The 24814-nt window shown below is 60.1% G+C and overlaps 3 protein-coding genes across 19 annotated transcripts in view; 2 read left to right on the top strand and 1 right to left on the bottom strand.

Annotated features, from left to right (window-relative positions):
* The first annotated feature begins 158 nt into the window (after positions 1-158).
* On the top strand, positions 159-9778 carry B4GALT2 (beta-1,4-galactosyltransferase 2). Of its 5 annotated transcripts, none has more exons than XM_032430753.1 (7): positions 159-261; positions 1819-2174; positions 2385-2620; positions 5602-5792; positions 5947-6069; positions 6182-6286; positions 8892-9778. In XM_032430753.1, the coding sequence occupies exons 2-7, from the start codon at positions 1871-1873 to the stop codon at positions 9040-9042; spliced, it is 1110 nt and encodes a 369-aa protein (XP_032286644.1). In that variant the 5' UTR covers positions 159-261; positions 1819-1870; the 3' UTR covers positions 9043-9778. The 5 variants fall into 5 exon arrangements, with proteins under 5 accessions (XP_032286644.1, XP_032286661.1, XP_032286636.1 ...); XM_032430770.1 differs by lacking the exon at positions 159-261 and adding an exon at positions 300-367; XM_032430745.1 differs by lacking the exon at positions 159-261 and adding an exon at positions 514-726.
* Positions 9779-10261: 483 nt separating this feature from the next.
* Positions 10262-13591, top strand: CCDC24 (coiled-coil domain containing 24). 4 transcript variants are annotated; one of them, XM_032430713.1, is made up of 7 exons: positions 10262-10377; positions 10561-10733; positions 11890-11964; positions 12506-12631; positions 12990-13059; positions 13153-13231; positions 13315-13591. In XM_032430713.1, exons 2-7 carry the CDS (start codon positions 10608-10610, stop codon positions 13544-13546), a joined length of 708 nt encoding a protein of 235 aa, XP_032286604.1. In that variant the 5' UTR covers positions 10262-10377; positions 10561-10607; the 3' UTR covers positions 13547-13591. The 4 variants fall into 4 exon arrangements, with proteins under 4 accessions (XP_032286604.1, XP_032286594.1, XP_032286621.1 ...); XM_032430703.1 differs by having other exon boundaries at positions 12990-13231; XM_032430730.1 differs by lacking the exons at positions 10262-10377; positions 10561-10733 and having other exon boundaries at positions 11695-11964; positions 12506-12560.
* Positions 13592-14050: 459 nt separating this feature from the next.
* The window catches only part of SLC6A9 (solute carrier family 6 member 9), a 31558-nt gene continuing 20794 nt past the window's right edge, over positions 14051-24814 (bottom strand). For all 10 annotated transcript variants that reach the window (XM_032430647.1, XM_032430665.1, XM_032430640.1 and 7 more), the window contains 9 exons: positions 19964-20096; positions 19611-19745; positions 19418-19521; positions 18798-19035; positions 18573-18707; positions 18367-18466; positions 18177-18277; positions 15266-15436; positions 14051-15152 (listed from right to left, as the gene is read on the bottom strand). In XM_032430647.1, the coding sequence (XP_032286538.1) occupies positions 14958-15152; positions 15266-15436; positions 18177-18277; positions 18367-18466; positions 18573-18707; positions 18798-19035; positions 19418-19521; positions 19611-19745; positions 19964-20096 (1312 nt within the window). In that variant the 3' untranslated portion in view covers positions 14051-14957. The remainder of the gene's footprint in view (positions 15153-15265; positions 15437-18176; positions 18278-18366; positions 18467-18572; positions 18708-18797; positions 19036-19417; positions 19522-19610; positions 19746-19963; positions 20097-24814) is intronic.

Below are 24814 nucleotides of genomic sequence, written 5' to 3'. Positions count from 1 at the left end.
AGGGAGGCGGCGGCGCTGTGGTCCATCGGTCCGCGGGTCCGTGGGTCTGCCCGGCCGCCCGGCCCCGCCCTGCCCCCCGGGGCGGCTCGGCTCCATGGCCCGCGGCGGCGGCGGGAGGCGGCCCGGGGGCCGCGGGGGCCGCTGACCGGGCGGCGGGAGGCGGCGGGGCCGGGCCATGGGGGACGGAGCCGTCCGCAGCCACGGGAGCCGGGAACCCAGCCCGAGCCGGAGCGGTGCCCCCTGCTGAGCCCCGAGCGCCGGGTGAGAGGGGTGCGCGCGCGGCCCCCAGCCCAGGGCCCCGACATTCCAGACCCGGCCCCGCGAGGAGCGCTCCGAGCGCGGCCCCGTGATCCCCGCCCAGGAGCCGGTGAGAGGCGCCGGCGGCCAGACCCCGGCCTGGCGTTTACCCACCCCCCATCCCTCCCCCTCGGCTCTTCTCCCCCCCCCCCCCCCCCCCCCCCCCCCCCCCCCCCCACCACCCCACCCCCCGCCCAGGCTCCACACCCACCCAGTCTTCGCTACCTCCCCCGTGCCGGGCAGCCACGTGTGCAGGCCGGTCTGCCTTTCAGCCCCGCCCTAACGCACCTCGCAGCCTGGCCGCCAGCCTGACCCAGAGCCCCTGCCCCGGAGGGAGGGGTGGGAATGTTTGCACGTGGGGCCGGGCGTCCGGGCCGCCCGGGAGCCTGCATGCATGGCTGTGTGCGTCGAGGAGCAGCGGCTTTGTTTGTGAGTGTGTGACTCTGCGTTACTGTTACTGTCACTGGGGTGTGTCTTTGACTCTCTGTAGTTCTCAGCGTGTCTGAGTGCGGGAGACTTTAGCTGGGACCCATGGTGGCTGGGGTTGTGTGGTGCTGTGTACCTCTGAGACCCAGCCCGCCCCCTGAAGCATTGCCAGGAGTGCTGTTCTGTTGGAACTGCAGCTGGAGCCGTGGCCCAGGCCAGGCCCTTTCCTGCCATGCTGGTGCTGGACCCGTCTCCAGGGCCCAGACGGTCCCTCTTCCCGAAATCAGAGCCAGCAGTGCTGGGCAGACTCCAGAAAGTTCATCCCAATCCTTGAGGTCTTGGAGGAAGGGTGTCTTATGCCCCACCCTGTATTTTGACCTCCCGCTCCAGAGGGAAAGAATCCCATAAACATCTTGTTCATATTTGGGCCTCCTGGATGCTGAGGGCCACTTCCCAGCCTGGTCCTAGTTGGCCTGGCCTACTTGTCACTGGTACCTGTCCAACCAAACCACTGCCCACCAGGCTCCTGGGAGGACTGACTGAAGTCATGAGTACCAAGCGCTCCTGCATGGTAGGTACTCAGTAAATGGTCGCCCCTCCCCAGACCAAGAGTCCTGGGTTGAGGATGGTGCCCTGTGGGGTGTCTGTTCTCTGGGGCACAGGTACACATGTGGGTCTGCAGGTAAATGTGTTTCCATTTGGAGGTATGAACCACCGTGATCAGAGGCCATGTGTTCATGTTTCTGAGAACACACAGAGGTGTGTGTTGAGTCACACGATAAGGGCATGCACCTTGAGTGTGAGGGGGCATGAGGTTGTGCTTGTGTGCGTGTGTGTCAGCAAGAATGAGGAATGTATGCATACATGGGTTAGTACTCAGGTGTGTGACGATGTGTGAGTAGTGAGTTGCTGGGGACTGTGTCCGTGTGTCTCTTTGCAGGTAGAATGGGAGTCCGTGAGTGTCACAGGGTGTGAGCAGGTAATGTGTGAGGATGCAGGTCTGTGAGGGTGAGCACCAGGCAGATGGGGTGGGGGGGTAGCCTTGCCCATCGGGCCCTGACCTGCTGGGTCTGTTTCTCCCTTCCCCCTGCTCAGGCCGGCAGCCGGATGCCCGGGCCCATCGGGCGGGCCGGCGGCCGCCTGCGGGATGAGCAGACTGCTGGGGGGCACGCTGGAGCGCGTGTGCAAGGCTGTGCTCCTTCTCTGCCTGCTGCACTTTCTCGTGGCGGTCATCCTCTACTTCGACGTCTACGCCCAGCATCTGGCCTTCTTCAGCCGCTTCAGTGCCCGCGGCCCTGCCCGTGCCCTCCACCCAGCTGCCAGCAGCAGCACCAACTGCTCTCGGCCCAACACCACCACCCCCAGCTCGGGGCTCCCCGAGGCTCCCAGTGCCCGGCCTGGCCCCACGGCTCCCGCCCTGCCTCCCTGTCCTGACTCGCCGCCTGGTCTTGGTGAGCCTGCAGGGTCGGGCCTGCCTCGAGGGGTGGGCAGAAGACCTGGCCGTTTTGACTTGGGGAATGAGCCACGGGGGTGCAGGGGCTCCGGGTCTGTTGGGAGAGGGCTGTTGCTGGGCTTCCCTGGCCTACCGCGGGGCTGAGGGAGAGGGCTGGCGTCCCTGGGTTCCGATGGCGGCCTGATTCCTGCTACCGTCCTGCCTGCAGTGGGCCGGCTGCTGATTGAGTTCACCTCGCCCATGCCTCTGGAGCGGGTGCAGAGGGAGAACCCGGGCGTGCTCCTGGGCGGCCGCTATGCGCCGCCCGACTGCACGCCTGCCCAGACGGTGGCGGTCATCATCCCCTTTCGACACCGGGAGCACCACCTACGCTACTGGCTCCACTACCTGCACCCCATCCTGAGGCGACAGCGGCTGCGCTACGGCGTCTACGTCATCAACCAGGTGTGCTGCCCGCGGCCCAGGCTGGGCACTAGCCACCAGAGGGCCCCGGAGCGCCCCGGGCCCCCCGGTGCATGAGTGGGGTTGGGAGCCTGCGTGGCTTCGTGTCCGCCCGTGGTGGTGTGGATGAGTGACCGTACGAGCGCGGCTGCGTGTGTGTCCCTGCTCCCACGGGCGGGTCTGCGGGTGCGGGAAGGGGAGCGCGCACGCCAACGGGTGTGTGCGCAGCCTCCGCGGGGATGGGCCCCCCGGTCCACCTTCGGCGGGTCCCACCCCGTGGAGGTGAGACCTAGGGTCTGCTGGCTGTGAGGAGCTGTGGAGAAGCCCTTGGAGAGGGGGACTTAGAGCCTGGGAGAGGGATGAGGTCTGCGTGAGGGCCACGGCCACAGCAGAGGCCCGGGAACTCAGCTCAGTGTCTCAGCCCTGCCCTGGGCCTGGAGGGGCCTGGCTGCTGGGACCCGGGGAGGATCTGATGCGGGTCCTCCTTCCCGTACTTACGACTCCCACACTTGGACTTGGATCCTTGTAGACTCCAGGACGATGGTGTGGGATGAGTTGGAGCAGGGGGCTGTGGGGGCACAGAGGGGCCTTGTCCAGCCCTGGGGTGGAGAAGTGGCAGTTGAGATGGGTCTTGAGGGATGAACAGGCATCAGCTGGCAGACGGACTGGAGGCCCCAGACCCCATCCAGAGAACCGGTCTCGTGTGTTGGGGAACCGTTGGCCGAGGTGTGGGGTCCAGCGTGTAGGGTGGGCAGCAAAGATGAGCCTGGAGTTGCTGGCAGAGGCCAAATCCAGAAGGGTCTCCGGAGGCATGCGAAGCAGTTGCACTCCAGCCTGAAGGTGGCGGGGGCACCCCTGGAAGGGTTTAAGCGAGGAGTAGCATGTACACTTGTTTATCGAGAAGATGGCTCTGGTTGCAAGTGGAGAATGGGTTGGAGGGGGGGAGACTGGAGGCGGGGTGACCAGTTACAAAGAGGCTACGATGTTCAGGAGAGAGACAGTGAACCTGTGTGTGGGTCGGCTGCAGTGGGAGAGATGTGACACGGTAGAGAGTAAGGAAAGGGAGACGCCAGACACCTCGAGGGTTCTTCTTGGCCATTTGCTGTGTGGTTAGCTGCACCTGTGAGTGAGAACACAGGGGGTTGGCCAGGTCTGGGGGAGAGCTTGACTCTGAATTCTTTTTTGCATGGGATGAGTTTGAGTGTCCGGGTGAAGTATGAGAGGAATGTTCAGCCGGCAGTTAGACCCATGAGTCCACCCAGCAGCGAGGTCTAAGGTGCAGAGAGGGATCTGGGAGCCACCAGCATGCGGATGGTCCCTAAAGCCAACAACGTCCAGCCTGCCCGGGGAGCACGGGGCCTGAGAGGGGAAAGCCAGCATGTAAGGGATGGGTGGGGGAAGGGACAGCACCACAGACTGGGAAGGTTGGCCAGAAAGGTTCGGGGAGTCCCAGGAGAGTGTGATGTCCCCGAAGCCCAGGAATAAGTGTCCAGAAGGAAGCATGGCAGCTACGTGAGCACTGCCGGGGGAGGAAGGATATGGACTAAGAAGCGTCCAGTGGATTTAGCAACAAGGTGGGCCCAGCGAGAACCATTTCAGGGGCATGGTGGGGGCGGAAGCAGATTGCAGTGGGTTGAAGAAGGAATCAGATTTGACAAAATGGAAATAGCCAATTGGAGGCAACTCTTTAAAAAAAAAAAAACCACTCTGCCGAGAAGGGGAGGCAAAGGTAGGGCGGTGGCTAGAGAGGTTTCTTTTTCAGATGGGGTAAAATTGGGCATGTTTATGAGCCGCGTGGGAGAAACTCAGGGCTCCTGGCTGGTGAGAAAGGTCAGAAAGGAGAGCCGATGAGCCAGGAGAAAATGCACAATTGCTGCAAGGGCTGGTGGGAGGGAAGGTGCAGGGCAAGGAAAGAGAGCAAGCAGGGTGAGCCGCTCCCACCCCATCGCGACCAGGCTGGCTGGTGGGAAGGAGGGGCCGTGATTCCTCCTCTCCCTCTGGAGGGGCCCGCCTAGAGACCCCTCTCCAGGGGCCGGTCTAGCTCCACCCTAGAGATGGTGGGTTGGGACAGGGAGCCCAGCGGCCAGCTCCTTCCATGGGATCCTCCTTGCTCTGGCTAGAATTTGGAGCATGGGCATGCGTGGCCAGAAACCCAACCTCCAGGAGGCCTGGCCTGCAGCCCCATTTTTCAGGGGACCCCCGGCTCACTGGGCCATGACTGCCTGTACACCCTGTGCTTGGCATTTTGCTGGGGAGACAAGTGAATCTAGCCAGGTCCTGTCCCGGTCTCAGAGGCTGCACGGGAAGCTGGATGTGGATCCAGATGAGCCAGAAGGGATAGGTGGCTGAGGCTCAGTGGCTCAGTACCCATGGTTTCTTTGTCTTCGACACTGGTTATTTGGGGCATTCACTGTTCATCTCATGTTGTGAGTGTGCTTAGCAGGGATGCAGTGGCCTCAGGGCTGCTCTTCTCTAAGGCTCCCATTGGCACAGAGAAGATGCCTGGTGCCTGGGACAGGACTATAGGGCCTGCTGGAGTGAGGGGTGAAAGAATGAACGAAACGAGCGCTCTTAAGTCACAGTGTAACAGGACACTAAGTGAAGCTCACAGGACAGAAGGAATGATTATGCGGAGCCAGGGAGGTGTGAGCATGGATGCCTGTCCACACACAAGCTTGACCGTCAGAGGAGAGCATTCCAGAGCTGACAGCAAGGCCTTGAGGCAGTAAAGAGTCTGGCATGTTCCGGGGCTGCTGAGGAACATAGTGCAGCTGGGCCTTGGGGTCTGAGGGAAACAGTGGGAGAGGAGCCTGAAGCCAAGTCCTGGAAGGCCTTGGAAGGCAGGACCTAGGGAAGCCACTCAGAGTGGGGTGGGGGCAGGCAGGGAGTAGGAGCCCCTTGGGGAGCGCTCTGGACAGTGGTAAAGTGGCAGGTGCCTGCCAGTCACAGGCCCAGAGCTGACCTGTCCCCTGCCCCACCCCCAGCACGGTGAGGACACCTTCAACCGGGCCAAGCTGCTCAACGTAGGCTTCCTAGAGGCGCTGAAGGAGGACGCCACGTACGACTGCTTCATCTTCAGTGACGTGGACCTGGTCCCCATGGATGACCGCAACCTGTACCGCTGTGGTGACCAGCCCCGCCACTTCGCCATTGCCATGGACAAGTTCGGTTTCCGGTGAGGGCTCCCTTCTCAGCTGGACCCAGACTCCCCAGCCCGACGGTCCGCACCGCACCCAGCGCCCCCTTGCTCCTGGCCCCTCACCCATCTCTGGCCTTCCCCCCGGAATCCCCTCCGGCCCCTCAGCTGACACGTGCCCTTCGTGCCACAGGCTGCCCTACGCTGGCTACTTTGGAGGCGTGTCAGGCCTGAGTAAAGCCCAGTTTCTGAGAATCAACGGCTTCCCCAATGAGTACTGGGGCTGGGGTGGCGAGGATGACGACATCTTCAACCGGTGAGTAGGGCCGGGGCAGGGAGTAGACTGGGTGCAGAAGGTGCAGTGCAGACCGGGCGAGGCTCCTTGCCCTTCCTGGTGCCTGCTCCAGCCCGTCTGTCCCCATCCCCAGGATCTCCCTGACTGGGATGAAGATCTCGCGCCCAGACATCCGCATAGGCCGCTACCGCATGATCAAGCACGACCGGGACAAGCATAACGAGCCCAACCCACAGAGGTGACCCCAAGTGCCCCTAATCCCTTACTCCCTAGAAGGGACTCCCCAGTGCCACTGATCCCTAGACGTGATTCCCAAGGCCCCTGAACCCTTGACTTCCAGACCCCTGATCCCTGATCCCCGACCCCTAGCTCAGCCTCGCCCCAGACTTCGGTCATCCCTGGCCTAATTCCTAGAGGTGACAAAAATGTAAAGGCAGAGTTCAAATCATCCCTGAGTAGATTACATTCCCATCGGTGTCCTCACAGACCTCCCTTGTGCCAGAGGGGATAGGACAAGAGGGAGCAGGCACTGGGCACAGCTCCTGGGCCTGGGGACCCAACAAAGGTGGCCTGAGCAACGTGGGGCAGGGTGCGGACAGACAGTGCTGATCCCTCTGAGCCTGGAGCAGGCCTCTCCGTCCCTGAGGATGTAGCAGCATTTGGCGCTGGCTGGGAGAGGCACCCAAGGGCATGTGCAGTGTAGACAAGGGCTTCCCGGCACCACTCTAACCTGGGGGATGGGGGCCGGTCGGGGGAGCCCAGAGCCAGTCCCTGACAGCCCCTGTGAAGTTCACTCTAGCGAGGGAGACAGGCAGTTACAGCACCAGGTGATCAGGGCAAGGTGCTGCCCCGGCAGAAGAAGGAGTGATGGTGGGAGGCCTCCTGGAGGAGGTGATGGTAAACCGGAGTTTGAAAGATCATTCATTCCGCACGTGTTTGTCACACACCTGCCTTGGGCACAGTGCTGTATTCACCAGGCTAGTGGAGGAGGCCAGTTTGGAGAAAAGGAATGGTATTTGCAGGAGTCTGGAATGTGAACATGCATGGTATAAGTTAAGAGTCTGGGACTCTGGTATTATAGTCACTGAGGGCTGGGAGTGACAGTAGTGGGGTCGGTGCTGGGTGTTTGGGGTCTCGGATCCCAGGTTGGGAGTTTCACTTTTGTCCTAGGGGCACTGGGGAGTCATGGGAGAGCTTTAAGCAGGGAAGGGGGCAGGATCAGATTTGGGTTTGAAAGGATCACCCTTTGAGTTTGAAGAAGGTGAAGCAGGGCTGGCAGAGCTGCTGGTGGGCCAGGAAGGAAGCTGACCAGGTTTGGAGGAGTCACGGGGTCCAGGGGTGTGCTGGGCGTGAGGCTGCCGTGTGCCCAGATGGAACGGTAGGGTTGGTCTGCTCTGAAGGCAGGGTGTAAGAGTGGGGAGGTAGGCTGCAGCACCAGTGGAGGTTGGCCTTTGGCAGGAGCATGAAGCACTGGGCATCCAGGGAGCTGATGAAAAAGCAGTTCAGATAAAAAAAACCAGGGCAAGCAGGGAAGGGAGAAGAGGGGCTGCAGGGCATCTGAGGGAGAGTGCTCGGTGTTGGGATGGCTCTGGAGAGGGATCTGAGCTAAGCTCAGAAGGACCGGGAGGATCAAAACGGTTGCGATGAGGGTGGGAGTGGAGCTCCAGAAGCACATGCCAGGAGCCTTGGTCCTGTGTCAGGTCTTGGTGTCCTCATGAATGAGTGATGTCGACCTTGGGTGAGGAAGTGGCAAGACAGCAAGGCATTTCTGGCTTAAAGAAATGAATGGTTCCATCCACCTAGTTGCTTTTGTTTCAAATCTAGTTCTCCTGGATTCTTCGTTCGCTCCCCCTGCGTGTCTAAACCATCAGCAGGTCCTGTCAGTGCCACTCCCCAAACATCTCTGAGCCCATCCGCTTTTCCCTTCACCCCCTCTGCCCAAGCACAGCCTCTGTCCTCTTGTCTGGACTCCTGCAGTGGCCTCTCCCTAGTTTCCCTGTTTCCCCCTCGTCCTTCTATTGTTCCTGTCCTCTGGCCCTCCCCGCTTGCCTCCCACTGGGCTAAAAATCCCCATCTTCTCACTCCTAGAAATAAAAAAAACTGCATCCTCTGACTTACAGAGCCCCACCCCTACATGCTCTAGCCTCCAAGCTGTTCTTAACGCCCTTGGCCCATTAAGCTCAAACCACTGGCTGTTCAAAATCTCATTTCCAGTTTAGGGTCAGCCTGTGCTTACCTCGGCCTGGAATGCCCTTCCCCCTGCTGTCAGCTTGGTGTCAGGCGCTCACCCCTTCCAAGGCAACCATCTTGGTCTCCCTCCCCTGTCTCCCTTAGCATTCTGGTGTGCTCCTTGTCTGTTACCTGTCTCCCCTAGTGGAACAGACTTGCCATGAGAGGGAGGACTTACTGTCCTGTTCCTGACTGGGCCCCTGCTACTTAAGAGCAGAGCCTGGCACTTGGGGACTGCTCATTAAGTAAGTGGTGGGGGACAGAGAAGATAGTAAAGAGAAGAGGGTCTTGGGGAGTACAGACGATGACCCGACACAGGACACATTGCCTTTGAGGTGCCTATGGGATGCCCGTGTCTGGGTCTAAGGCTTAGAAGAACATGAGCTCAGAAGGAGATTTGTGAGGGTGTCACAGTTCTGGACTCAAGGGGGTAAGATCTCTGTTTTGAAGGCAGATGCCAGAGCAAAAGGGCTCCAAGCAGGTGACGGGCAGAGGGTTTGGTGAGAACCGAGTCATCCCTGGAAGAAGCCAGGGTGGCTTGAGCCTTAGCCCCAGAGATCCCATATTTGGTTTATTGGGTAGCCCTGATCTGGACCCACTTCCATCCTATCTAGGTTTACCAAGATTCAAAACACGAAGCTGACCATGAAGCGGGATGGCATCGGGTCAGTGCGGTACCAGGTCTTGGAGGTGTCTCGGCAACCACTCTTCACCAATATCACAGTGGACATTGGGCGGCCCCCATCATGGCCCCCTCGGGGCTGATGCTAATGGACAAAGGCTCCCAGTGCCAAGGATTGCCTGCCAGAGGACTGACCTATATAGCCTGGCTGGCGGCTACTCTGTGGGGGATCCCCCAGGACTGAGACTATGGGCTCTGTTTTCGGAGGGTCTTCCATAGGCCCCCCCCCCAGCTGCACCTGGAAGTTTCAGAACCTACTTTGGGGGACTTCCAACCTGGGCAAGCCCCTCCAGTGTGGCCCTCTCTGGGGTCAACCCTTCTTCCTGCTCCTCCCTCCCCAACCCAGCCCTCCCTCACTGTCAGGGTCGGGCCAGCCCCTGCACTGCCTCACCGAGTGGCCTGGGCTAGGTCACTCCACCTCTCTGTGCCTCAGTTTCTCCCCCCTTGAGTCCCCTAGGGCCTGGAAGAGTGGGAGGTACAACTAGGGGGCAGTGTCGCTTCCAGGGGGAATTCTCAGACTTGGGGATCCCCCGTGCTCCCAGGGGAGGGGAAACCTTTTTCATTCAACATTGTAGGGGCAAACTCTGGTGCGCCCCCTGCTGAGGAGCAGCCCCAGGAGGGGACCAGAGGGGGTGCTGTGTCGCTGCCTGGGATCTTGGGGTTGGGCTTTGCATGGGGGGCGGGTGGGGCTTGGATCAGTCAGTCTGGTTCCCGCCTCCCTGTCTCAGAGAGAAGGCAGTAGCCCCCAGGGCCGGCTCGTTGTTTGTACATTGCACAGAAACTTGTGTGGGTGCTTTAGTAAAAAACGTGAATGGAGCAGCCCCTTTGTCTGCTTGAGGTTAGGGAATCTGGGCCCAGATTCCAGACCCGGTGTGTGTTGTGGGAGGGCACCTCCGATTTCTCGGTCTGTCTGGCCCGGGCTGTCCTGGTGGCCCGGGTTGTCCTGGTTCCCCAGGCCTCTGCAAGCGCAGCCGCTCGCGAGACTTCCGCCGACCCTGAGGAAAGGTTTACCCAGCCGCTGCCTCCAGGCCACGAGAGGCAACGAAGTAATAACAACCCCAGTGGGCTCCGATTTCTCGGCTCTTCCCACCTGCCCCGAAGCCGAAAGCTGCCCGGAGACGAGCCCAGAGGGCTTGGCACCAGGATTCTGGATGGTTCGGACTCTCCCAAACCACCCCCCGCGGCGGTGGGTCCGACTCCGGGCTAGCTGGTACCGCCCACCCCACCTGGAACGGCTGGGGGCGGAGCCTGGGTAGCGGCGCGGTTTCCCGGGTGACGGCCGCGCGGAAGAGGCGGGGCTAGGGCCCCGGTCCCCACTGCCCGGCTCCTCGGGGCCGTGACCGGGCACAGCGGCCCCCGAGAGTCAGCCAAAAGCGGGGCACAAGGGACAGCGCCAGAGACCAGCGGCTCCGGACCGGGTAATTCCAGTCGCTGAGACTGGTGGCAGAACAAGGGTGGGGCTTGGGAGAGGCCGGGGAGCGCGACGGGCTGGGGGCGTGGCCCGTGAGGCCGGGAAGGGGCGGGGCGCGGGTGGGCGGGGCCCAGCCTTGGGCGACCAGCCTTCTCCCGGTAACGCGGCGCCGCCACCTGCTCTCCCGCAGGTGCGAGCCTGGGGCCGCTCGACGGGGGGCGGCGGCGCGGGCGGGCCATGCTCCGGGACTCCCCGTCTCTGTGGGAGCTGGTAGAGGAACACGTTCCGCTCCCGGAGCGGCCCGAAGTGAAGAGGATTCTGGGGGAGACGACGGTGGACCTGAGCCTGGAGCTGCGGGCAGAGGTGGGGAGTGGGCAGATGGGCCACACTCCAGGCCTGTCCCACGACTCGGGTGATTTCCCCACCTCCTCCGGGTCCCTAGTCCTGCCCGATAGCTCTCGAGATCTTGCTGGATCTCACTGTCCGCCCAGCCCTCTTGACTCCGCTCTGCCCCTCAGTCCCCCAGCCCCCTTCACTCCCGTCACTTCTCTCCCCAGTCGCAAGGTGTCCCAGCTCTCCTTGCAGGTGGTGATGCTACAGTCACTGCTCCAAGAGGCTCGATCCTCCCAAGCCTCTGGCTCCCGCCCCACCTTTGACCCCTCCTCCCTTCTGGCACCACCGCCCCTCCTAAGAGACCTCGTGCGCCAGGAACTGAGGCAGCTGCTCCTGGGGCTCCGCCAGAAGGCCATCTGCGAGGGCAGGTGGGAACCTCAGACCTAGGGCTAGGGCTAGACCCCGCAGCAGAACTAAGAGGGGCTAGCCCTGCGCCTGATAAGGGGCCAGGATTGCCTTTGATGGTTCCCTGGAAGGAGCCCCTAAATTACCTTCAGTGCACCTTCTGCAGGGACCAGACCCAGGCTTGGGTCCAGTATAGCCCCAGGGTCCTGCGCTTTGCCTTGGAGGAGCCTAGGTGTGATTTGCCAGAACAGGACATATTGCAGATGAGAGCTGGTGAACCCAGGTAAAGTGGTGGCAGGAGAGGAGGGATCTGTCCCTGCTTGGCAGCGGACCCCAGCCAGCTGGTGGGTTCCACGTGGCTCCATGGAGAAGTTCCTGGCCTGGAGCTGGACCTCCTACAACCACATGCAGGGATCAATGAGAGCTGGGCTAGGGAGCGCTGGGGACTGAATGAGATAAAGGAGCAGGAGCGTGTTCATAAGTGAATGGCAGCAGCAACTTATTTCTAGTTGTCACACAACCCTTTGGGGGAATGATGGCCCCCTTTTACCGATGAGGAACTAAAGCTCAGAAGGGATAATCCACTTGCCCAAGGTCACACACACTGAAGGGTGACAGAGCCCATTTGCAAACCAGGCTCCAGAACTCCTCCCCTTTGCACTATACTATGTTGCCTTTGCGAGAAAAGACACAGAACTGTCTAGAAGAAGGGGCACTTGTGTCCTGAAGGCCTGGGGTGAGGCAACATGGGGAGAGTAACATTGACCTCATCTGCCAGCAGCAGTCAGAGGGACCTCAGCGTCATCAAGGACCAGCTGAATGTGTCCAGCATCGACCAGGTTGCTGGACACCTGCGGTGAGGCCCCTGAGTGTGCGTGGTGGGGGTGGACACAGGGTGGATGGGGCCGGGACAGGTCTTGAAGTACCGGGACTGGACTGTGGGAGAGGAGAAGGTGGCCACACACCTGGTGGGGAGACCAGGAGGGGAAGGCTGAGGGGTGGCAAGGGCAGGTTGCTGCAGGGCCGCTGTGGTTGCTGCCAGGAAGTGGTCAAGCAGGGATGCCAGCAGGCTCTGAGGCCTGAGGAACCATGGGAGGGTTTTAAGGAGGGGAGGGGCTGTGATGCGGGGGAGAAGGGAGGCTGGAGGAGGCCCCTGCCGTAATGCAGAAGAGAGGATGGTGGGCGCTGTGAGGTAGGCACGGGGAGGGCACATCCTGCCCTGGCGGAGGCTGCTGGGGGTGGAAGGCTGCGGGCAGCACCCGGCCACAGAGAGCAGGGCGGGCTGAGGCGGGAGGGCCTGGAGGCCGGGAGGCTGGAGGTTAGGGGCTGGGTGGAGGGCTCAGCTGAGACTGGGTCCTGTGGAGCTGGTCGCGGCTGCCATCCTCCATGTGTCCCAGGAGCCTCCTGGAGGGGGAGTGTCACACCTTGGAGAGGATGATCCCCACCCTGCAGGTGAGCTGCAGCCCTGGGCCTCCCTGCCCAGAGCCCTTCTGCTGAGTGTAGACACCGCTGCCCCTTACCTGGTGCGTGAAGGCCACGTGCGGGTGTGTCTGTGTGCATATGTGCATGGAAAGGTGTGTGTGGGTCCTGTGGCCATTTCTCATGTGTGGACCATCCCTGTGTGTGTGAATCCAGAAGATTCTGGTTGAGCCCCTTAGCCCAAGGTCAGCACTTTTAGATTAACTTGCTGAATTTGTCCCTGTCTTTGCTTCCTTACCTTCCCTAAGTCTTGAGTCCAAGTCAGCCACCACCTCACCAAGCTGGGCTTTTCAGGGGGGCTAGTGTCTCCCCTCTGACCAGGGACTGCCTGAGCCAGTTTGGGGGTCCTGCCCTGCCCCACCCCTGCCTAAGGCTGGGGCACTGAGCCAGCTCTCCCTGCAGCGCTGCCTGGAAGAGGAGTACACAGGGGCCCCCCGGCCCTCCGAGGCAACCCTAGAGCCCACCCTGGCAGGTGAGGACCCCAAGGAGGCCCTGCTCCCCACGCCACACTTGTACACACCCCAGAGCTGCTGGGCACTGTGTCTCAGAGGCGCCTCTCCTGCAGAGCTGAAGGAACAGAAGGCGGCCATGCGACGGGAGCTGCAGGCCCCTCTGAGGCCGTCCTGTGTCTCCTCCAGCCACAGGTCAGCCAGGGCGGCGGCACGGCGGGACAGGGTGGCCGAAGGGTCAGGCCGCTGCTCGCTCACAGCTGCTCTTTCCTGCCCAGGCAGCAGCCCGTGGGCTCCTCCAGCCAGGGTCCCGGAGGCTGGCCTTGCCCCCGCGGGGCTGCGGGAGGCTGGGGGGGGCCCCGCCGGGGCTGCCTGCCTGCCCCTCCGCCGGAGCGCTGCCCCCGAGGCCTGACTGCCACCTGCCATGGGCGACGGAGGCTTCAGTGCAGCGCGGGGAAAAGGCCCGCGTCCACTCCGGTGTCCAGCGCGGCACCCCACGCCCCCACCTGAAGGGCTGGCCGGGAAGTAGGCTTCGGCTCCTGCTGGAACTCACCCCGTCCGCCGCTGCCACCTCTCAGCTGCTGTGGCCCAGCCTGCTTCAGATCTAGTCTTGGATGGGCCCCGCCAGGACGCAGGGCTGTCCATCTGTCTGGCCCTTCTTGCCCCACCCCCTCGCCAAGCCCCTGGTGTCTCGTTCTGACCATCAGGGCCTTTGGCCTTTCTTCTTCCGGTCTTCCACAAAGGCCTGGCCGGCAGAGGTCTCATCCCAGCCCCGACTCTTGTGCCCCTGGGGCACTCAGACAAAGCACAGCGGCAGCTCAGAGACAGGAATAGAAATTTCATTAAAATCTATGGACTTTAAAATCCTAGTGGTGCACGGAGGGGTCGGGGTGGCTGGTGCACCGTTATTGCTACAGAGGATTAGAGGCGGCTCTTCCGGGGCTGTCACTGCACACAGGGGCACAGAGGACGGACAGATGGACACTGCGGGGCTGGGGGGGTGGGGTGGAGCTCTGGCTCCAGAGAGGGGATGGGGCACGCGGGCTGGGGCCATTTGGCACATGAACAAGGGCAGCCCAGTTTGGGAGGACTGGACCTTTCACCTGGTGGAGAGAGGGCAAGGGGGTTTCCTGTAAGGTCCCCTTCCCCAGGGCTCTGGGCTCAAACCTCCTGCTGAGCAGCGCCCCACCCCTACCCCCCAGAAACTAGTGCTTTGGGCAGGCTGCTGGGTCATGGGCCTCTGCTGGCTGGGCCTGACAGCCAGGGCTGGAATGAGGTGCAGAGACCCCAGAGCAGCCGAGTGAGGTGCAGGCAGGCCTGGAAGACAGAGGGGGCCCAAGGCTGGGGGCACGGGAGTGGCAACCACAGATAATACGATTTTTACAAAAATAATTACACAGACAAACAGGGCTGGGCGGCACAGCCTGACGAGTAACACTGTACAGCCCCTTAGCCCCTCACCCTGCCCCTGGATAGGAAGACCCAAATTTGCCTGGGCAGAGGCTGGGGTCTGCTCTGAGGGCAGGAACACTGGTCAGGAGGCTGGAGGCCCAAGGAGGGGGACAGGTAGGGGGGCCACCTAGAACCACAGCTCAGGGCAGAGTGTGGGGGCATCAGAGGCCATGTAAAGCCCAGCAGATCTCTGGGGACCTGGCCTTAGACCCCCCTCCAAAGTGCTTTGCCCCCCACCGGCAACCCTCCCATCGCCCACACCCATCCCCAGCTGCCATCTGGGCATCCAAAGGACCTGTAAACACTGGGGACACGAGCACAAATGACCACGCTACCAGTGGTGACCAAGGTGACAGCAGCCGCCCTGGCCAGGGCATGGCAGGGGCAGGTGGTGACACCCGTCCCCTGCCTCCCCAGTCTCTGTGGTGGGAGCACGGGCGGGGGTGGGGCCCTCCCCGGGCAGCTGTGCTCATATCCGGGAGTCCTGCAGACGGCTCGAGCCGTTACTGCCCACCATGGGGATCTGGGCTTTGTCCGGGTGCAGCGGCTGGACCTCCAGCCCGTCTTCAGGAGAGGGTGGGATGGTGGGGGCATAGCGCCCAGTCTGGTGCTCCAGGAGGGCGGGGCCCCAGTCTCTGCTTGGCTTCGTGGCATTTTTCAAACGCTGCAGGAGAGGTAGACATGGAGGGTGGGTGGGCGCTTCAGAAGGGAGCCAGGAAGCCCCATCCACGCACCCCCTCCCCATTCACCTGGCTGTGGCCTGCCCCCACCCCTCACCTGGAGGAGGGTGTCCCCATCTGTGCAGCAGAGCTGGAACAGGGCATAGAGAGGGATGCAAATGACGGAGGACAGAGCCATAAGGAAGCCGATGGCCACAGCCCAGCCTGGATACTGGTAGTGGTTGTAGGTAATTGGCCGGTACTGGATCACCGTGAAGACGAGAATGAACTGCAGAGAGTAGGGGACGGGAGTGCCCGTGAGGCCTGCCCAGTACCGCCCCCCCCATTCTCCAGGCCTCAGTCCCTCTCCCAGCACCCCTCCCCTTTCTCTCCAGTCTCCCGAACTAGGAAGAGGCATTTTGGGCAGGACAGGGGCAATGTCAAGGTTTGGGTAGTGGACGAAGCAGATGGAACCGAAGGTCCAGGGCCTGGGGGGCAGGTAGGCATCAGGCATCATGGAAGAGGAGAGGTCTGCCTTCGTCATAATCCTGAACCGGCCAGGGAACAATTGAAATCACCTTTGAAGTCAGTCAGTTCTCCTCAAAGGCTTGCGATGGCTCCCTTTTGCCAAATCCTGGGCCTTAGAGCTTTTGCCATCTCCCAGCGAGACCTCACTTATCCTTCTGGCCACATTACCCGTCTCAATGTCTCGGTTGCACCCAGCATCTTCTTCCCTCTTCATTTATTCTGGAGAATCCTCTCCATTTTCCTCTGTCAGACCCCATGCAAATGACACCTCCTTCAAGAAGCCTTTCCAGATTTCTCATCCCTCTTCCTGAAAGGGCTGTCAATGGCATTTTCCATCTGCTAAGCATTTGTTTCATGTTTCCCATAGGCCTAGGGCCTCCTGGGACTGCATCAGGGTCTCTATGCCCAGCAGAGTGCCTGGCACAACCTCACTTGCTGATTTGAACGGACTTGTGCAGAGATGAGAGCGATGCGGGAGCGGAGAGGGCAAAGCCCTGCCTGTCTATGGCTGTGGAGCCATAAGGGAGGCTCCAAAGCCTAGAAATGGTGAATGGCAGGCTGGGGACTGGGAACCATTTTGGAAAGAGAGGAGTGGGATGGGAAATGAAGCCCAGGCCACAGCAACGACAACAAACTAAGGAAGCAGAAAGATGAGCAGGTGGCTCCCGGGCCATTCCCCAGGGGGGCTCGGCATCCGCCTCCTGAGCCCTCAGCTGCGTCCTAGTGACCAAATTCAGGACGGCAAGACCCACACCCACTAGGGGGCCCCTCCCGGGATGCTGCGCATAGTAGGAGCTTATGACCAGTTTCCTGAGTGGAACTAGATGCTGATCAAGGTGTAAACAAATCTCTTATTTCAGCGGACAGAAAGATGGTTTGTCAAAAAGAGCCTTTCAGAAATCTAAAGAAGTAAAACCCCCAAAGAAGACACAACAGCCCAGAAACGTAAGTCCACAGGGCCTGGAGTCCTCAGCTTAGGGCGACTCTGGCCTGGCTTTCTGAGCACAGAGAGGGCGCTGCCCACTTTGCCTCAGTCTCTCGGAGACACGGTACCCGGGCTGAGCCTGCCCCTCCGGAGCCTTCCTGGGGCTGCCTCCTTCCTGCCTCCTGCTCTGCCTTGGCTGGTACCCCAGGTCTCTGCCCAGGGTGGCAGCCTCTTCGGAGCTCTGGAGGATGAGCTCCCCTCAAGAGGGTCCCGGGCCTCGGCCTCAGCCGCAAGCCCCAGAGGGCACGGCGCTTGGCAGCAGTGCTCGGCCTCCCCCGCCCCCCCCCCACTTACAGGAGGCCACTCATAGGAGGCTTCCGCTGCTCCTGTTTCAAAGCTGGGCCTGTGCCAGCCTCGGGGAAGATCCCACACCCCATGTGGTGGAGACCTCAGCCCTCAGGGGCCTTTTCCACCGCCAGAAATATGAGCCAAAGTGGGAATCCGGTGCTGAGCTCCCTGTGGCCCAGAGAAGCTGGGCATGACAGGGACATGACTGAATGCTGCCCTTGCCACTAGGCTGACCCTTCTGTCACTCCGGTGGTCCTGCCTCTTCTCTGTGGAGCGACCATTCTACCAACAAACACTTTGTGCCTCCTCCTCCCACCCTGAGCATAAAGGAGCAAAACCAGATGGTTTTTAGTCCATGGACCAGTCCTCCTTCCTGCGGCCGTTTCTGGTGTAGCCCTGGCCCGGCACACAGGCTCCGGATGGGACGACCTGCTTCCAATAGCGACTCTGTCAGTTATTAGCTGTGTAAACTTGGGTCAATTACTTAACATCTCTGTGCCTCAGTTTCCTCATCTGTCAAGTGGGAATAACAATGATACCTTGAAGAGTTGGATCACATGAGTTGATACATGAACAACATGCAGAAAGTGCCTGGTTCCCGGCCAGGGCGGGAGGTCCTTCCAATTCCGCTCCCTGATGGGAGTCTCCCAGGTGTTGAATACTGGGGGAACGAGAGCCTTCCCTCTCCAGAGCCAGGCCACTCCAGTGCCTGGAAGGCGTAGGAGGTTGCCTCTGATCTGGAGCTGACATCTGACTTGTACAACCCGCTTCTGGAACACCCGTGCATTCACACCGCGTACCCTGAGCACCTCCGCTAAGAGGGATCAGCAAGGCCGATGGAGGCTGACACCAATATCACTAATTGTTCCTGAGGCCCCTCTGGGGCTAGCACGCAGGAGGGAGGGAGGGAGGGCCGGCTCTCTGCCGCTGCCAGCCTGCTTTCCCCTGCCGAGGCTGGGCACCGTCTTCAGCTGAATAAGGGCTCTAAGCTCCCTTCCCAAGCCGAGGCCAGTGCCCGGGTGGTTCTGAGTCTCCGCCTGACTCTATGCAACCTCTCTCAGGCTCCCAGTGGCCAGAGTGGTGGGTGCGGAGACCCCGTGGGAGGGTCAGGGTGGGGGGAAGCTCTGGCCAGATGGATGGGCTCCTGCTCTCCCTCTGCTGGTTCCCAAGAGAAGGACACTTGCCAGGGGGGGCAGCAGGGAGGGGGGCAGGCGGCCGAGGAACTTACGAAGATGATGGCTGGAGAGACAAAGCGCCAGCAGATCTGGAAGAAGAGGGGCGGTGGGAATCCCAGCATCATCTGGATGTCCTGGAAGTAGTTCCGGTGCCCTGAGAGAGGGGTGTCAGCAAGCCTGGCAGGGCAGCGTGGGGAGGCCAGGGGCCGGGACACGAGAGGCCACAGAAGATTGCGCACTTACCGTAGATGTACATGATGGACATACACATGATGCAAGAGATGACAACCAGGGAGAAGCTGGCCGCGTAGTTGTCCATTAACAGCAACCAGTAGATGCCTGCCTGCGGGCCAGTGGGCAGCTGAGCCGGGAGCGCCGAAGCCCAGCTCCCCGACCCACGATGCCCCCCTCCCGGGCCACTCCAGCCCAGCGTTTCCCTCGGGGCTTACCTGGCTGGTGAGGGGGATGCCCAGCAGGAAGCCAGCCACGGCCACACCCAAGGTCACGTAGGTCTTTTTCTGCAGGATCCACTCGTTTCCCACCTCATCCACAATGGCTGTGACCAGCGTCTCTAGGAGGCAGAACTGCAGGAAGTGGCCGTCAGAGCAAGGGCCTGGCCTCCGGCCCGGCCTCCACCCTCACCAGGCCCCTGGCCCACGTCCCGTGCTTCATACCTGAGTGCCCAGCCCTAGCAAGATGAGCATGAAGAAGAAGAGCAGGGACCAGAGTGGGGAGATGGGCAGCAGGGTGAGGGCCTCAGGGTAAGCCACGAAGGCTAGGCCAGGGCCGTGGTCAGCCACACGGGACACGTCCACACCCAGGTGATTGGCCATGAAGCCCAGGATGGAGAAGATGACGAAGCCAGCATAGACGCTGGTGGCACAGTTAGTGATGCTTATGATGATGCTGTCCCTGGTGGGGAGGAGAACAGGGCTCAAGACACGCGGCTTGCTTCCCTTGCCCAGTCGGGCAGAGAGGAGACCTGAGATGGAACGTTCTAGGAACAGAGGCCCCCTCAACCTCTTTTCTGGTCTGCTCTGGGCCTTCTTAGGTGGGCTGAGGCTCTCGAGGCCCCAGAGACCCCAGGGGCATCACCATTCCCCCGCCTTCTCTCTGTGTTCCCCAGTGACCCACTCCAGACCCAGCACTCCCAGGACCTCCAGGCCGTGAGTGCGATGCAGGGCCCTCGGGGGAGGCCCAGCAGGCTGCACTGGGTCTGCGGATCTGGGAAAGCCTGGGGAAGGCTGCTGGGTAGAGGGGGCAGCCCGGGGCTGGCGGGGGGGTGGGGGCTCACCGGTAGCAGTTGTTGTGGAACTTGTTGTAGGAAGCCATGGTGATGAGGCCTCCCCACGCGCAGCCCAGCGAGTAGAATATCTGGGAGGCGGCATCCCCCCACACCTGCGGGGCAGGATGGGCAGAGCAGCGGGGGTCAGAGGCGGGCACCTCTTGGCCCCTCCCCCCCTTCCAGGCCACACTCCATGGCCCACCTTGGCCTCCAGGATCTTGTCCCACTGCGGGGTCAGGTAGTACATGATGCCCGTGAAGGCTCCTTCCAGGGTCACACCTCGGACGAACAGGATGGTCAGCACCACGTAGGGAAATGTGGCTGTGAAGTACACCACCTGTGCACGAGACAGGCTCCGCTGGACTCCTCCCAGCTCTTCCCGCCCTGGGCACCCCCTGCCTGGCCCCTCAGCCACCACCCCACCACCCTCTGGCCGCTCCTCCCCTCCCATGTCCCTTCATCACCGCCTGCCCCCAACCCCTACACACAGCCCCGGCAGGGGAAGCAGGGTCTTTCTGGGTGGGCACAGACCCTGCTGGGGAGGGGTATACTTACTTTCCCTGAAGACTTGACCCCGCGGATGAGGCAGAGGAAGACCACCACCCAAGAGACACCAAGGCAGCCGAGGAGGGGCAGTCGCACCTCCCCAAATTTCCCGATGTCGTCTGAGAGCTTCAGCACGTAGAGCCTGGGGAAGGGGATACTCTGCTGTTGAGGCCCGGGCCCCTGATGCCCAGTGAGTGACTCCCAAGGCCTGGGGCGCAGCCTGGCAGGTTCCTTCTTTCTCATGAGGGTGCAGCATGTGGAAGAAGGGTGCCACTATGAGGCCCCAGCCCCGACTGGCCCCACCCCACCCCTTCTGTCTGCTGCCCTGAGACTCCACTGCTTGCAGCCCCTCCGGGACCACAAAGGCGCCTGGGGGTAACACCCTGAGCCTGGGCCAGCCTCCTCAGTCCCGGGAGTGTGGAGGCCTCCCTGTCCCTATTCCGGCCCATCCCAGGCCCTGGCTTGTGCATTTCTCCCTTTAGTAATGCCTTCTCCTCCAGCCCGGACACATCCTATCAGGTGTCACCTCCTCCAGGAAGCCTTCTGGGAACTCTTCACCCACACTAGCCTTCTCCATCCCTGATGAACCGAGGGAGGCGGTGGAGTGCTGAATAAAGATTGGAGGCTCTGGGGCATGCAGGCCTAGGCTTGAACCCGAATTCCTCCCCTATGTATGTGTGGCTCTATCTGGCGCCCTACGCCGCCCCAGCAGTGCCTTTTCAATCAACCGGACACTTATGTGCCGGGCCCTGTGTGAGATGCTGGGCATAGAGACCTGGATCGGGCATATGGACACCACTGGAAGGGTGGTGGAGGGGCACACTGGAAGGCTTCCCAGAAGAGGTGAGGCTTGAGCTAAGGTTTGAGGAATGGGAGCAAGTGGGTGAAGAGAAGAAGCAGCACATGCCAGGCTGAGGACGCAGCACTCAGCAGGACAGGGGATCGTGAAAGAACATGGCTAACCTGGGTCTGTCAGCAGCTCAGCAAGCCTGGGACAGAAGGTAAAGGGAAGAGAGAAGGGTGAAGGATAGGAAGAAGCCAGATTATAAAAAGCCATGAAGGCAAGGCTGAGAAGTTTGAATTTTATCCTGCGAGCAATGGGAAGCTTCTGAAGGGTTTGGTAAGAGCACTTTCAGGGTCTCTCCTTGGCTCAAAACTTTGCAGCGGCTCCCATCTCTCACCAGGGAAAAGCCTAAGTCCTTGCAGTGGCTGCGAGGCCCAAAGTGGTCCGTTGTCCCCAACCTGCCACCCCTCTGGTCTCCTGTCCTCCCACTTGACGCACTGCTCACTGCCCCAGCTGCACTGGGCTCCTCGTGGTTCCTGAATCATGCCAGGCATGCCCCTCCCTCAGGGTCTTTGCACGCATGAGCTTTTCCTCTGTCTGGAGGCTCTTTCCCCAAACATCCACACGTACACACGGGTGTGAGGCGTGTGCAGTCACACAGCGCCCCTTGCTTAGAAGGCCCTCGTGCTGGGCTTAATGTTCTGCCATTGACATCTTGAAATTCTGCATACATTTGAACAAGGGGCCCCATATGTCCACTTCACACTGGGCCCCACAAATTATGCAGCTGGGTTTGTCGGCATTGCTTTCACCCTCCTCATCTCCTTCAGATACTTACTCCGGGTACCCTCTTTGCAAAGGGGCCTTTTCTGGCTACCCTGCTTAAAATGGCAGCCCTGGCCCCTGCCCAGCACTCCTTACCCCTTTTGCTAGATTTTCCTCCACAGCATATGTCTCCTTTTTTTTTTTCTTTTAACCTATTTATTTTGTTTGTCATCCATTTTCTAGAAAGGCAGGAATACCCAGCGCCCCCAGTGCCTAGCAAAGTGCCTGGCACAGAGCAGTACTCAAAAGATATTTGTTGAATGAATGAATGAATGAATGAGTGAAAATTGTGGTAAATGGATCTGGAGGTAGAAAGGAGAGAACCTGGGAGTGGGGACCAGCCTGGTTGTTGCAGTTGTCCAGGCTAGAAGTGGTGAGCAAGAGGTAAGCTCTTGAGCCTCAGTTTCTTCATCTGTAAAATGGGCATAATAACACCAACCTAGCATAATCTGTAGCTGGATTTAGGTAAATACAGGCTCCCTTCTGTCCCCTTTTACAGCTAGGACCTCTCAGGAGAGCTCATAGGCTGTCCTCTATCATTCTCAGCTATTCGCACTTTCTTTCCCAAGTCAGTTCTCAAACCTCATGGCAACGTTTTTAATACCTTGTGATGGGATGTTACTCTGTCCCCTCATGGGACAATGATGCCAGGCCTGGGATTTGGTGTTTGCCGGGCGGGCCTGCCTCTTCGCAGCCTCAGAAATTCCCTGGAGGCCGCCCTTCGCACCACGACCTGCAGAGGGCGCTGTCCAACACGTGCCCAACTCCAGGCTTTTAGTCAATGGGGGAACCAAAGGCAAGGGGATGGCAGAAGTTCAGGAGCTGTGGGACCACCAGCAAGAGTCACCTGGTCCCCTTCGACAGTGCTTTCCAATCTTTCTTCCTTCATAGCACACAGAAAAAGTATTCTGGGGCTATTGAGGTAGCAGACAAGGTCACTCAAAGCTGAAGGCAACTGGGCTGGGGGCTCCGGGCTGCCCAGACCCCACCCAACCGGGCACACCTACTCAGGGCACTTGCGTGCTGGAAGCCTTCCAGAATAGCCACAGGGTCCTTCTGCTGCTTACTCAGAGCTGCTTTACTTCAGCCAATAGCATTCCACGAAAAGAAACCACTTCTTGTTCAAAAGATTTTTTTTAACTTTGTCTAATTATATATGTTAAACTGGTAGTGTTTTATCTGATTATGTTTAAATCATTTATATGATTTGCAAGGGCACAGCATTACAATACCGGGGGGTTAAAAAGTTTAGAATGCTAGCCTGGGTACCAAGTAGTGAGTTCTACCTCTCTTTTTATGGCACCATATTTAGTTTTTCGTTTTGTTTTGGGACCATGTGCTTTTGAGATCAATTAACCTAAGAACTCTTGGAACCCAGCATATTTACAAGTTGGCTCTCGATGCATAACATCTCTGGAATTATTCTGCATTATTTTTTAATTGCTCCAGCCCAGCGATCAACTCCTTGAGAACAAAACAGCCTAATGTGTTTCTTTGTGTCTCCAGCAGCGGCTGGAGCCTGTCGGCAGGCATCACTGTGCTTCCTGAGCACCCGTCCCTGTTCTTCGGAGTGATGCCGCATGATCTCATTCCCTCTTTATAACAACAAGGTAGGTGTTGCGACCCCTCCCATTTAATGGACAAACAGCTATGACTTAGAGAGGTTTGGTGATCGATCTCCCAGGCCAGACAGCTGAGGGGCAACAGAGCCGCAATCTGAGTGAGGTCTGTGCTACCCCAGAGCTGCCATGAAGACGCTGGGAGCAGGGTGCTGGGGCCTAAGTCCCACTGGGTTTCGGGTGCTCTGCTGTGCACCACAGGCTGTGGAGGTGAGAGCCTGGTTGTTACTCAGCGCCTGCGGGCCGGAATCAGACCAGCACGCAGAGGATCGTCAAACAAGACTGAAGGGCTGGTGGGAGAGAGGAGACTGTGGGCCAGGGGGTGGGCAGGAGGCAGACTGGGGCTCAGAAATCTGTCCTCTGTGCTTCTCTTGCTTTAGAGGAGTCTCCTAATCTTTTTTCTGACCTGCTTCCCTCATTTGTAAACGGGACTTTTTTATACTACCTGCACGAGCTAGCAAACGAGGTTGTGGCGGGGCTCAAATGTGATCACACAGCTTTCCAAAGGGGTGTTGGAGAGTGTGGACCAAGGACACCTGCAGAGTATCATTGGCCTGATTCATACCAGGCGCCAGGCACAGTGGAAGCACATCTCCTGACCCAGCGCTGCTGCCTGGTTCCTTAACCTCTGAACATCAGTCAGTCTCTGAATCTGAAAAATAGGGATACTGTGATAGGAGATAACGTGCCTGGCACACAGTAGGTGCCCAGGGGAACGGCGGTGTTTGCTCTCCTCGCTTCCTTGCTGAAGCCGGCCTGGGCAGGCCTCTCAAGGGTCATTTCCCAGGGTTTCCAGGAGGGGGCAGCAGGGAGCCATCCTGCTGGGAAGGAGCCCCGCCTGGGACAGCGGCTAGCGAGGCAGGCTTGACTCCAGCCCTGACTGAGGAGAGTTCAATGGGCCACCCATTGGGCGCCCCCCAGCCCATGACCAGTTTTCTTTGAGGACTATTCCCCTCTGATTGCCCTGGATAAAATCTCCAGAACCTTGCCGTGGCTGCCCCTAGCCGGCTGGGCCTCCCTGGCAGACCGGCTGGGGTGAGAGGCTCTGGAGCAGCCCCGTGGGTGCGGGTGAGGCTTTGTGCTCCTCAGGTTCCCCCCACCCTCCGAGTCTAGATCAAGTTGTCCTGACCACACCATGCCTCAAACGCAGTAGAATACCTAACTGGGTAGTAAACTGCTTAGTCCTCTCGGTAGATGGGACCTCCGCAAGGGCAGGAGCCGAGTGTCTTACTCCTCACCCTGTCTCCCTTCCGAGGGCAGTGTCTGGTACCTACTAGGTGCTCGAGAAATGATCTGTCCAGCGACTGAGGGACTGAGTCGGCCTGGAGGTAATTTTGCCTGCCTCTCGCTGTTGTCTACACCGCGAGCCCTGTGGGTAGTGACCACATCTGAGCTGTCTTTGAATGTTGGTGACACAGCACGGCGGCTGGTGCAGGGAAGCCGGGCCCTGCGGGGTCGGAGCACCGGGACTAGGCTCAGAGGATTCTGACCCGCTAGGACTTCCGTCTCCCCGGGGCCTCAGCCATCTCACCTCTGGCTCTCTACCACTTGGTGGTGAAACTTCAAACCTCAGCCTGGCATGGGAAGCCCTGTGCCTTATGATGCCTCTGGCCTCTCCCGTCCCACCTGTCT

This window comes from Phoca vitulina, unplaced genomic scaffold, assembly GCF_004348235.1.
Source record: "Phoca vitulina isolate PV1807 unplaced genomic scaffold, GSC_HSeal_1.0 scaffold2, whole genome shotgun sequence".
In the NCBI taxonomy this organism is placed as follows: domain Eukaryota; kingdom Metazoa; phylum Chordata; class Mammalia; order Carnivora; family Phocidae; genus Phoca; species Phoca vitulina.
The sequence above is the reverse complement of the archived record's forward strand: the minus strand, read 5'-3'. Positions and strand labels throughout refer to the sequence as shown.